At 40.6% G+C, this 12885-nt stretch overlaps 1 protein-coding gene across 1 annotated transcript in view; it reads left to right on the top strand.

The window, feature by feature from the left end:
- Positions 1-12885, top strand: part of Sass6 (SAS-6 centriolar assembly protein) — a gene marked incomplete at its 5' end in the record, with an annotated part of 43794 nt that overhangs the window by 12130 nt on the left and 18779 nt on the right. The window contains 7 exon segments of the mRNA XM_005389097.2: positions 4597-4788; positions 7462-7656; positions 7758-7847; positions 7923-8102; positions 8472-8553; positions 9292-9428; positions 11902-12030. Coding sequence (XP_005389154.2) covers positions 4597-4788; positions 7462-7656; positions 7758-7847; positions 7923-8102; positions 8472-8553; positions 9292-9428; positions 11902-12030 — 1005 coding nt within the window.

Genomic DNA, 12885 nt, shown 5'->3' with positions numbered 1-12885 from the left:
TCCTCCGGGGTTCTTTGTCATGAAAGTATCTTATTTCTGGATCAGTTTTGAAAGATAGTTTTGCAGGGTCTGTCAATGGAGGTAGATTGTTTTCTTTTAGGGCTTAAAATACTTCCAGCTCTTCTTGACTTGAGTTTTTCCGTTGAGGAGTCTGCTATGATTGTCATGGGCTTTCCTTTACATATGATTTGTTTCTTTTCTCTAACAGTTAATACTGTATTCTTGTGTTGAATTTCTGGAATCTTCACTATTGTATGCCTTGGTGTAGGGTTTTTTTGATCATAGATAATCAACATTCTATACTCTCACTTATCTGTATGTCAGATTTTTTTTCATGCTTGGGAGTTTTCTGTCATTACTTTTTAGGTATTTTATGTCATTTGTGCCATCTCCTGCTTTTTCATTGATTCTGATCCATCTTATATCATTCACCTTTGCATCACCTACTAGCTGTTGGATTGATTTTTTGTGGTCCCTTGCTAATTTTAAGAAATCTTTCTTTTCATGATCATTAACTGCAATCCTGTCTTCTAGATCTGATATTCTGTCCTCCCATGGGCTCATTCTGCTGCATATACTTTCAGTGGAATTTTTAATCTAGGCATCTGAGTGTGAACTGGAAGTCTGGGGCTACATCTTACTTAAGTGTCTTCTGATTTTCTACTTTTTTTTTTAAGGTTAACTCCTGTGTTAGTCTTATAAATTGCTTATGGCAAGTAGCTTTATTGCTAGTATTTAGCACCTTTAATGACTGCTTCTCAGAGATGCCTTCCAGGTGTAGCTGGCTTTTGAGTCTGTTGTAAGATCCTACCCCTTCAATTTACTGGATGTGAGAAATTGCCCCTGATTTTTTGGCACAGACCCATGGTATTGTTTGTGACCCTTAGGCAGTCTCAGGCTTGGCATGCTATGAAGACCAGCTCATTAGAACAGGTATGTTGCCTTGGCTAAAGCAGCACAATCAGCAACAACAGTAGCATCAAATGCAGCCCAGCAAATGACACACTGTGGTAACTATTAGTCTGCCACTTTTAAATGCATGAGCTAGATGTGTGGTTGTGTGACAAAATCTAAAATAGCCCAGAACGTTGTATACAGTAGACATGCCCTCAGCATGGTGATTCTACCCTCAGGGAGGAAACTGAAGAGGTTGGGGGGAAAAAGAGAAACAGAAGAAGGGGAAGAGATTAGAAGCAGAGCTGTAGGACAAAGGAAGGTTCCATGAACTTTGGGAAACTGGTAAAGACGACAGGAGCGAAAGAGGCAAGGAAGAAGTACAAGCCAGAACAGAACAACAGAAAAATGAGAAGCAACATTCACACTCATATAAAAACAAAAACCATCAAGAAAAAAGGAAACAAAACAAGGAAAGAGATTGTTATGGTTGATATGTTGTGTCAGTTTGGGGAGTCTGGAGGCTTGGCTAAGTGACTCAGCAGTTCTGCATCTTGGGGTGAAAAGGACACGCCCTTAGCCTTCTGGGGTGTTGTTCACTGTGTCAATTTGAGAAGTTTAGAAGGTTAACTGTGTGACTCAGCAGGGAGCCAGGGTGCTTTCTTTGTATTCATCCTGAGCCTGTGCAAGAGGAGGGCATGGAGATTATGTGAGTGCTACACGCCCCCTGGGTGGGGGCAGCCTGCTTACAACATAGGGGAGGGAAGGAGGCTTGTTCTCGCCCCCTTTTGCTCTGGTTGCTTTTGCTGTTTTCTGCTGCCGTGAACTGTTGCCCTCTGCCATGTGCCTCTGTGCCTCAGAGCCAGCCAAGTATGGACTGAAACCTCCACAAACTTTAAGCTAAATAAACCTTTCCTTTCTTCATTTTGGGTGTTGGGTATTTTGTCTCAGCAATGAGAGAAAAGTAACCAAGACAGGGATAAAAAGAATGAAAAGGAAGAAAGAAGATTTAAAAATGTCCGCTTGAAAGAGTATCTCTGCTAGTAACAGTAGACAAAGTTAGTAGAGTCCAGATTTGTGTTAATCCCGGCAAACTACCTGTAGACTCATGGCAGGATAGTGGATAATCCCAGGAACACTGCACCTTTAGGTTCACTGAAGTTAGGCTGGTTTCTGGCAGGAGCCTGGAACCCAGTTTGTTCTTCCTGCAGCACTCCCTGTGCCTCCTGTGGCCTTGAACTCAGCTCCTTGGCCTCCTGCCAACTTGACCTCACTCCTGCCCAGCACTGACACTAGCAGCTTGTAGATGGAGCCAGCCCACAGCTGCTCTGAGCTCCAGCGTGGATACTGGCCAGTTGTCCTCTCCTGCGGGGCGGGGAAATGTCTGGACCCGAGTAACTCCGCAGCCCCTGCAGTCTTCGTATCCACGGCCCTGTTACAGGGGTGCGTGTCCTGGGGCGCCCTCTGCAGTGGCCGGTGGGCCCCATGGACCTGCCGGTGTTAGCCGCCCCTGCGGCAGTGAGTCGGACTCAAGGGGAAGGCCTGCTTGCCACTTCCTGTTTCCCTGGGGTCTTCTTCCCTCTCCCGATGGCTTCGCTTTCCACTTCAGGTTCTTGCTGGGCCCCAGGGACCCCTTCCCTCCTCCTTCTCCTCCTTATGTTGCTGCCTTCCGGCATCTGGACCCCAAATCTCCTTTGTGCCTTCTAAAATAAAGCTAGTACTGAATATTCTGTTGAAAAAACTGCTTCTACAAATTGTGATTGCTTGTTACTTCTGTATAATTCTGAAACTGTTTCTCCAAAGATCATTTATTCCTTCAGCACAGATAGTTTTCTTTGTTTTCTAAAACAATTCAAATGACTGAAAAGGAAACAGGGAAAAAATTAATTTTGAAATCTTATCATTCATCTGCTTGTTTAAAGAAACTTCTAGCAATTCCCAGAACAAAATCATTTCTTTTTATTACCTTTACTGTTGTCTTTGAATTTTTGATTACACTTACAAACAGTTATAGTTAGCATCTTTATAGCTTGACGGGTTTTTTCTTGTTTGCTTCTTGTCAAGATGTATTTTCATTTTTATATAGACTACTTCTCCTTTTCCTCTTTTGCCTCTTCATTCCTTTCTGGTTTTCCAAAAATGAAAGACTTCTTAAAGTAGTGATGTAAATAAAATTCTCAGAATATATTATAAAAAATAATAATGATAAGAAGTTTGAGTGAGAGCAAGTTTTCTGGAATACAGATATAGAACTTTTTTTATATTGTCTTTGTTAGTATTCTTTAACTTGTAATTTGATTATAAGGAACTGATCTGAATTTTGGATATTAATCATAGTTTGGTTTGTAATTTTGAAAACTGGAAACCGTCCATATTTGGGGAGGGACTAAGTAAATTATAGAGAGCCTTGCAGTGTTAAAGTTCGTACATTATGTGTGTGGGGAGTTTGTTTTTTCCCCTTTTTTTATATTGGGAATCAAGTTCAGGATCTCGTCCTTACCAGGCAGGCACTGTGCCACTGAGCTGTATCTCCAGCCCTGCTTTTGCTTTTTGAAACAGGGTCTCTTAGGGGCCAGGGATATAGCTCAGCGGCACAAGTGCCTGCCTGGCAAGCGCAAGGTCCTGAGTTCGATTCCCGGTACAAAAAAAAAAAAAACTGAAACAGGGTCTCGCTCTGTAATTAAGGCTTGTCTTTTTTTTCTTTTTTATCTTTTTTTTTTTTTTTAAGACTTAAACTTACTGTGTAGCCCAGGCTAGCCTCAAACTCATGGTGATCTTCCTGCCTCACCCTCCCAAGTGCTGAGATTACATATATGCACCATCATGCCTGGGGACATTATGTATTTTTTAAAATGTGGTTTTTTTTTAACCGTTATGTTAGGTGAAGTAAGCCTATCTCAGAAAGTTAAAATATTGCATTTTTTTTATGGCCGGTCTAAAAAGACAAAATAAATGAGAGATGAAAGGAAACTAGAAGGTAGACATTTAGAGATGTGGAACAGGATAAGGGGAGGAGGGAGAAAGAGTGGGGACTCGTGGGCATGAGAAATAGTCAAATTATGTTATGTGCATGTGCCACCGTGCCAAGAAGAATCTCAGTCTGTATTATTAATACGTACAAGGAAAAGTTTTGTTTAAAAAGAAGTGTTTAAATGATAAGAGGAGATACGGATCTCAAGGGAATAAAAGCATGATTAAATTGTATAAATGGCTTGCTTTTCATTTATTAAAGGTAAATATGTATGTTGGGTATACATGTGCAGTGTCAGTGTATGTATGTAAATGACTGGAAAGGAATATTCCTAAATATTTAAGAAGGACTTCCTGTGTGGGATCATGTGTTATCTGTGATTTCCTTTGTGCCCTTGAAAGCGTGAATAGCCAGGCCTGACTGTGACTGTAATCACAGCACTTGGGAAGCTCAGGCAGAGGGATGACGTTTGAGGCCAGCCTCGGCTGTATAGCCGGTTTCAGGCTACCTCTGGGCTACCTGGTAAGACCCTGTCTCAAAAAACCACACGCACGCAAGTGCGCACACACACGCGGTAGAATTGCTTTTGTTGACCTTACTTTCTCCGAATGAGACCTGTTGCTTAAAATAGTGGCCCCTTTTGAGAGAGGGGACTTTGATCACTATTAAAAAGAACCTGTGGTGGTTCTTTCTTTCTGATGTTTTGTTTGGTATCTGTTCTTCTCTAACAGGCACAGGTCCAGTACCAACAGCAGCATGAGCAACAGAAAAAAGATTTAGAGACCCTCCATCAGCAAAACATTCACCAGCTGCAGAGCAGACTGTCTGAGTTAGAAGCAGCTAATAAAGACCTCACTGAGAGGAGATACAAAGGAGACTCCGCTACTAGAGAACTGAAAGCAAAGCTCTCTGGTGTTGAAGAGGTACTGATCGTTGGTTCCGGTCACTTTATTTTCATTTGGTTATTTGTGTGGGCGGTGGTCCTCTGGTTTTTCTGCAGGGATCTCTTCGGGTGTTAATGATAAGTTCATACAATGCCAAACATACTGAGAACCTGAAATTTGATAAAGAGATAATTCAAAGTAGGACCAGAGTAAGGCCTGCTGCTTTCAGTTAGGGACTTGGGGAGCAGTGTGCTGGCCGGATCTCACATGTTCCCGTTGGGTTAGTGTCTGTGTCGCAGAGGGTACTCACCGTGGACGGGGCTGGTCCTTTCCTTTAGCCTAGGCAATATATCAAGCAAGTACGTGAAGCAGCAGTAGTGAGAAGAGTGAAGGTAGTAGCTGTGAGTACTGGGTGTTTGCTATATGGTAGGCACTACTTAAGTACTTCATGTATTAATTCTTACAGTTCTTTAAGGCGTGTGCCATTATTCTCATTTTACACATGACCAAGCATGATATGGGTGACTGACTTAATCCTCTGTGCCTGTTTCATGTGTCGTCCACCTATTTTTTTGCCTATTTTTTGGCTTTTTTTCCTATTTTGCCTATTTTTGATACTACCGTGTTCTTCCAAGCACCAAAAAGGTGCTTGTTTTTTGAGATGCTAAGAGTTAAACCCAGGGCTTTGTGCGTGCTAGACAAGCCGTCTACCACCGAGCCACACTGCCCAGGCCACGGAGTCTGAGAATCTTGCCCCTGTGCGTATTCACTGACGATTATCTTCTACCTAGAGTTATGATCACGTGAACCATGAGAGATGTGTGTAATGTTTTTGTTACTGTGTTTTTCTGGGACAGGTCTCGCTGTGCTGCGTAGGCAACCTCAGACTCCTAGGCTCAGCTGTCCTCCTGCTTCCCCTTTCCAAGTAGGTGTGCCGCAGCTCCTGGCTTACGATTAAAGGCTTATATTTAAAAGCAAAGATCACTGAGCCAGTTGCAGTGACACACACCTGTAATCTCAGCTGTGTAGGGAAACCCTGCCTCAAAAACATTTTAAACATGATGTGGGGCTCTCTCTTACCTATACAGCACTTTCCTGGCGTTCGCAAGGCCTTAGGTTCAATCACTAGTACCTCAAAAGCAAGTAGAAAACAAAGACCGCCAGCTTTCCGCTTCCCTAGTCAGTTACGCTTAGAAGCTGCAGGCTGAAGAGTAACCTGTTTTATGTTCGTATCCTCAGAGAACTCCGCCTTAAAAGATCTCTGCAGTTTTTATTCCCTGTACCCTTCATTTTTCACAGCAGTTAGCAAAACGTTTCAGACTTTTTTTTTATGGTACAGAGTTAGTTTAATTACTTCAGTCGTTTTTTTTTTTTTTTTTTTTTTTTGGTACTGGGAATCGAATTCAGGACCTTGCACTTGCCAGGCAGGCGCTTGTGCCGCTGAGCTATATCCCTGCCTAATTAATGCATTGTATTGCTGTTCGATTTCTTCAGTCTTAGCCCTGAAACTGCCCACTTTGTTAGCAGTCTTTTATTATGTTGGTTTTTATATAATCTAATCAAAAGCATTGCATAGCACTTGCGAATTATAAGTATTGGGATTTTTTTAAACCTCTAAGTGTTAAGCTACCTAATTATATAAAATTACATTTTTTAGCTATTAATGCCCTAAAAGTAATTGCTACCATTAATTATCTACTGTATGTCAGTGAACATGCTAGGCAGCTCTGTTTTACAAGCGCGGGAGCTGAGACTTAGGGAGGATGAGTAATTCCCGAGACGGCGCTGTAGGCGAGACCTGATCTGAACTCAAGTCTGCCTGATACCAAACCCGGTGCTCCTGAGACAGTAGTAGTACTACAGTTCTATAAAATTCTGCTGTAAAATTTTTGTTAAAAACTATAACCCCGTAAAAAAGTTGTGTCCCTGCCTTTTGCGTATCACTGTCATTCTGATTGGTATTAGCTAGTTGGGAAGTGTTCTAGTTTAGGCTTTTGGGTTTTGTTTTGTTTAGTTTTTTGCCCTCCTCAGTACTGAGGATTGAACCCGCTGAGCTACATCCGCACACCTTTTTATATTTTATTTTGAGACAGGGGCTTGCTAAGTTGTGCGAGCTGAATTTGAACTTGAGATCCTTCTGCCTCACCTTTCCAGAGTGCTGGGGTTACAAGCGTGCAGTACCATGCCCAGCGTATTCTAGACTTCCCTGAGATTTATTTTTACTTAATAATTGTGATTTGCCTGATTTTACTTTTAAAGCATGGACCAAAAGGAATCTAGAAATGTTAACGTATTTACTCACATGGAAAGTTAATTTGTAATATATTCTGGGAAGAAGGCAGATTACAAAACTTTGACATGAGCCCTTAAAAAAAAGGCAGTGAAGACAAATGGTAGTTGTAGATCATGGCTATCCTTAGAATCAGTTGGGAAGATACCGCAAAATTTTTGTTATAAATTTTTAAAAGTTGTAGCAATTACTCGTAAATCAGAATTGTTTTATTTTCCCTTGATTTAACTCAGTAGTGTTTTATTATTGTATTTCAAATCCGTAACATACATACCATTAGAGACTTTTATATCTCTTAATCATGAAAGTCTGACACCTTAAAGGTTTTTGAACATTTTTAGTATTTTAAACATCTTAATTATAAGGAAGCAGATAATCTAATCTAATTTTTTTGTAATGCATAAGTTTTTTCTGCCTTCCAGGAGCTACAGCGTACTAAGCAAGAAGTCCTTTCTTTGCGAAGAGAGAATTGTACACTAGATGCTGAATGTCATGAGAAAGAAAAGCATATTAATCAGCTACAAACAAAAGTGGCAGTTTTAGAACAAGAAATTAAGGATAAAGACCAGCTTGTTGTGAGAACAAAAGAAGCATTTGATACAATCCAGGAACAAAAGGTCTTTAAAATTTTTCCAAACAAACTGATGGTCACGTTTTGTGATGCTTTCATAAACAAATACACATGCCCTAATTATTCATGTTTTTACGAATATATCAGGTGGCATTAGAAGAGAATGGTGAGAAAAATCAGGTTCAACTGGGAAAACTTGAAGCCACAATAAAATCATTATCAGCAGAACTTCTGAAGGTTTGTTTAAACATTTAGTAGTCTATGACTATTTCATTAGATCTATAGAGATACACATATGAGACTCTTTTCCAGGCAAATGAAATTATCAAAAAGTTGCAAGGGGATCTGAAAACTGTGATGGGTAAGTTGAAATTGAAGAATACAGTTACTATTCAGCAAGAAAAACTGTTGGCTGAGAAGGAGGAAAAGTTACAAAAGGAGCAAAAGGAATTACAGGACATTGGACAGTCTCTCCGAGCTAAAGAGCAAGAGGTAGTTAAAATTGTCTTTTTTTGTGTTCTGACTCTTGTGTACATTATGTCAAGCTTCCTCAGATGTAGTTTTCAAAATTCTGCTTTGTGGTTGGTATTACAGAATAGCTTTGGGCAGTTTTTTTAAAGCACAATTAGTCAAGAAAGTTAACCTACTTTACTTTGACAAGTTGGTTATCATGACTCAGATACTTAGATTGCTGATATTTGTACAGAATGTACATATTTCATTACATAGTTGGACTTATTCCTTTATCTACATTTAATACTATTAGTAGCAGTCATTCATTAAGTTAATTAATAGTAATGCATTTCTTCAGTTTTTATTTTAGCCTGTAGTTGACTTATTCTGAGAATTGATATATTTCAGGTATGCAGATTACAAGAACAGTTAGAAGCCACAGTTCAAAAACTTGAAGAAAGTAAACAACTTCTAAAAAACAATGAGAAGTGTAAGTATTTTATATTTTTATGTGAATGAGGCTTGTAGTTTTATTCTTAGCATGTAATTACTGAGTCCACAAAAGTAGAGGTCAGTCCAGATACTGCTAAGTGCAAATAAGTTCTGCTTTAAATGTCTGTCTCTGCTACAGTAAATTGCATCATACACCCTGTAGAAGTTATTGTCATAAAGGAAACTTATGTGTCAGTAACATAAAATTAAAAGTACTGTTAACCTGATAGTAATATGAGTTATTTGAAATGAAAATACAAAATTAATTTTTTAACTTAACATGTTTTCATTTCCTAGGACAAGTTATCAGACATGAAATTGTGAGCTTTAAATAAGCTGCATTATACACCTTTAAATAAGATAGCGTTATACAAGTAAAAACTTGCAAGGAGATTTTTAAGGGGGGTGTGGTGGTGCATGTCTATGGTCCAGGACTTAGGAGAGAAAGGCTGAGAATTGCCAGTTCAAGGACAGCCTGAGACACATAGTGAGACCCTATTTTAAAAAGAAAAAAGAAAGAACTGTGTGCTAACAGTAGTAGAAGAAGGAGTCCCATGTTGGCAGTTGTTAAAATGAGAATCTTTAAGTATAAGAATTTAGTGACCTCTACTATTGAACTATAATATAAGGCAGTTGTAAAAACTGGACATTTAAAAAGCTTAATCAAATTTCAGACATTTAAAATGATTATAAAAATAAAAACAAGTCAGAATCTTTTCTTGTCTTCTTATGTTAGTAATCACGTGGTTAAATAAAGAATTAAATGAAAATCAGCTTGTGAGAAAGCAAGATGTATTGGGGCCTTCCCCCACTCCGCCTGCACATTCCAGCAGCAACGCGGTCAGAAGTGGAATTTCTCCTAACCTGAATATGGTAAGATTTCAAATAAGATCTGGGTTTAAAAAAAAGATGAGAGTGACATTAACAAATTTCTTGAAACAAAAATATTCTCAGATTTGTAGGAAGTCCGTGACTAGACTGGAAACCTGATAGTGCTTAGCAATGAAGCAGAGTGTGAGTGGCCCGTAAATAAGCAGTCTCACTCTGACAGAGCAGCCGTATTTCAAGGGCACGCTTTCGTGTAAAGGCTTACTGGGTACAGAAATCATTCCGGACTCATTAAAGTAATGCTGAATGTGCTGCAAAACTTTAAAACACGTGCGCATGTGCACAAATACACAAAAACCAGAAGACTTCAGGAAGAGAGAAGTGAGGGTTAGGCCTCCCGTGTGCAGCGAAGAAAGCCTAGCCGAATTCTGCCGGGGACGGGGAGGCGTCTGTTAGTGGCCGTGTCGGCTCCGAGTCTCATGAGCTGCTTGTGCGCCGTGAGCCCTGTGGCTCGTAAGCCCGGGTCATTTGAGTCTTCTTGCCAGGAGTCAGGGAAGAACACAAAACGCACTTCTTGCGTCTGGAGTGGCCTGGTATTATCCGGCGGCCAGGCTGGGAGCCCCTAGGACTGTGCCTCATCTTACTCGGGCGCTCCTGAGGTCACTGCACAGCCGTGATGACTCAAGATAAGAACAAAACCGCTGTGTGATTAACTATGTTTGAACATAGGCGAAAGTATGCACATTGCCGAACCACAAAAATTGCCAAGTACCCTTCTGTTCTGGCCGACGCGAGTGGCTGCTGCTGCTTCAACCAGGTATAGCTTTGGCCTGAACATGTGCCTCCTGCCCGATTTAGGTACTCTGCCGAGCTTTTGTCCTTCTTCCCGAGAGCGTCTAGTCCACGGCGATGTCTCAGTTTCTTAAATTTCTTCGCAGGTGGTCAGACATGTCTAAATCTAATCAGTAGTTTCCTTTGACATTTCCTGAGACACGTCCACGGTTCCCGTGTGCAGTCCCCTTCCACTGCAAGGAGCAGTAAAGCCAGCTTCTGCACTGCAGATGTACCTGGTATACTTCGGCGGAGGGCATTGCAGAGAGTGTAAATTCCAAACGCCTGGTTGAAAAATGTTCACACCCAGCTGTGTAGCTGCATGCCCAGTTCTTTGTAGTTTTTCTTTTTCTTTGGAGACAGGGTCTCTCTCAGTTGCCCAATCTCAAAGGACTCCTGCCTTGAGCTCACCAAATGGTAGGATTACGGGCATGTGACAACCTGCCTAGTGGCCTGACTGAATTTTTAATCTACTCGGTTGTATATACTGTATGTCTAAAAAAGGAAGAGAGTTGCTACTAGATGAGAAAATGGTACAGAATAATAGTGCCTGAGGCTGAAATAGAAACTTGAAAAACGTTACAGGCTTAGCCTGAATGATGATACCGAGCGGGTGAAGGATGCCTGCCCTGCACAGCCGCATGTGTGCACGACTGCTTCGTAAGGCCCGTGTTCCCCGTGGCCTCCTGCTGTGATAAACTGCGCTTTGACATTGGCGGTGCTGCTGAAGTGGAAGTTAGTGCCAGGCAAATCGTTGTCTGAATTAGAGCACTCACCTAGCTGGGACTGGTGGTGCGCGCTTGCGGAGCGCCTGGGAGCTGAGGCCAGCCTGGGCTGCGTAGCGATCTCGGGCCCAGCCTGAGCTGCCTGGTGAGGTTCTGACTGGGAACAAAGAAGCACGCTGATCTTACTCTTTGCTTTTTTTTTTTTATTTTAAGGAGAACTAAAAGAAAAATGATACAGAATTTCACAACAAGATGATAAAAATTAACAAAGGTTGTTATATTGCATATTATTACCTTCAAAATAGTTGCTCAGATTACCAGAGATAGGCATGTAAAATTGATCAAACAGTATTCCTGTCAATGAACTAACAGAAATTACGGGTGGGACTATCTTAGCTATCTTTTACATTTATAAATATATATACTCCTTGTATATAATTCCGATACTAGAGAGATATATATATTCCTCCTTCCTTCTTCCCCCTCTCCCCATCCCAGTTGTTCTTCCTTTGAGCCGTTTCCTTCCCTGTCACGGTATCTGTTGCACCGTGTGGATCTTGCTAACTCTTCCAGTAATCTTGTTCTTTCCAGTCTAGCAGCAGCTTATTTGTGTTTATCTCCGACTGTGCTGCTGATGTGACCCCTGCTCTCCACCGCACTGTCCTTGTCGGGAAACCCGGTGAGATGAGCTGGCTCAGCAATCGTGTTGTCGCTGAGCTCACACCCGTCTCCGGGAGGGGCTTGCACGGCCACTCTCCGTGCCCTTGGCCCCGCGGAGACCTGTCTCGGCCTCACATGAAGTGCTAAAGCAGGGTTTTGTGGTGTCCTAGAAACAAAATCAGCTCCTGAGATAGTGCTCCAAGCTGTTCATTGTTATAACAAATGCTAATGCCTTCTAGATCAGCAGGTACTATTTAGAATGATTTCTCATGCTTAATGTTTTTAAATGTTTCCATTTTTAGATTGATAACAGACTTGCTTACCCCAGCTGTGGGATTGGCTATCCCGTCTCCTCTGCATTTGCATTCCAAAATACCTTTTCTCACCCGGTACCTACCAAAAATGCCATCCACCCAGTTTCAGCACCAAAGGTAAACAAATTACTACTTTTTATTTTAATATGGAAATTTATTAGCTTGTAAATATTTGTACCTTTAAAATGTTCATTCATTTTTTGTTAGTTTCTAAGTATTAATGTATTAGATGAATGTTACTGAATAGCTAGTATATAGCATGTTTACAAAAGGTACGTGCACTTTTATGTTTTTTGAGTCATAATCAATAAGACTACAATCAATCTGCTTAAACTTTATTCCTATTGAACCTTTCTATTTTTCCTCATTCTTTTAAATGTACAAGCCTAACTAGGATTACTGACTTCATAATACTGGCATATTGGATGCAGTAAGACTTTAGGATTCTGTTACCGGCACTCAGAGGTCTATAAGGCAGGCTGGCTTATACCAGCTTCTGAACTGGTATAAGTTCTGTAGTTCCGCTGACATCTCAGTATGTAACAAACAGTCCTTCCAGCCCTTGATTTAATTGCTGACGCTTTTTCTTCCTACTTAAGTCATTGTCAGTATAATAATTATTATTATTATTGTCTTAGATTTATATATATATATATATGTATTAAAGAGAATAAAATTAAAAAACAAAACAATACAAAATTTCAAAACAAGATGATAGGAAATCAACAGTGGTTGTTATATTGCATATTGTTATCTCCTGAGTAGTTGTTCAGATTATCAGATATAGGCATGCAAAACTGATCAAACAACTAAGCAATAACTGTTCCTTTCAGTAAAGCAACAGAAATTAGTAGTACAGTTATCTTAGCTATCGTTTTTTTTTATACTGGGAATTGAACTCAGGACCTCACGCTTGCCAGGCAGGCACTGTGCCACTGAGCTGTATCTCCGGTCCCTATCTTAGCTGTCTTA

The sequence above is a fragment of the Chinchilla lanigera genome, unplaced genomic scaffold, assembly GCF_000276665.1.
Source record: "Chinchilla lanigera isolate Chin_1 unplaced genomic scaffold, ChiLan1.0 scaffold00034, whole genome shotgun sequence".
NCBI classification, from domain to species: Eukaryota; Metazoa; Chordata; class Mammalia; order Rodentia; family Chinchillidae; genus Chinchilla; species Chinchilla lanigera.
The sequence above is the reverse complement of the archived record's forward strand: the minus strand, read 5'-3'. Positions and strand labels throughout refer to the sequence as shown.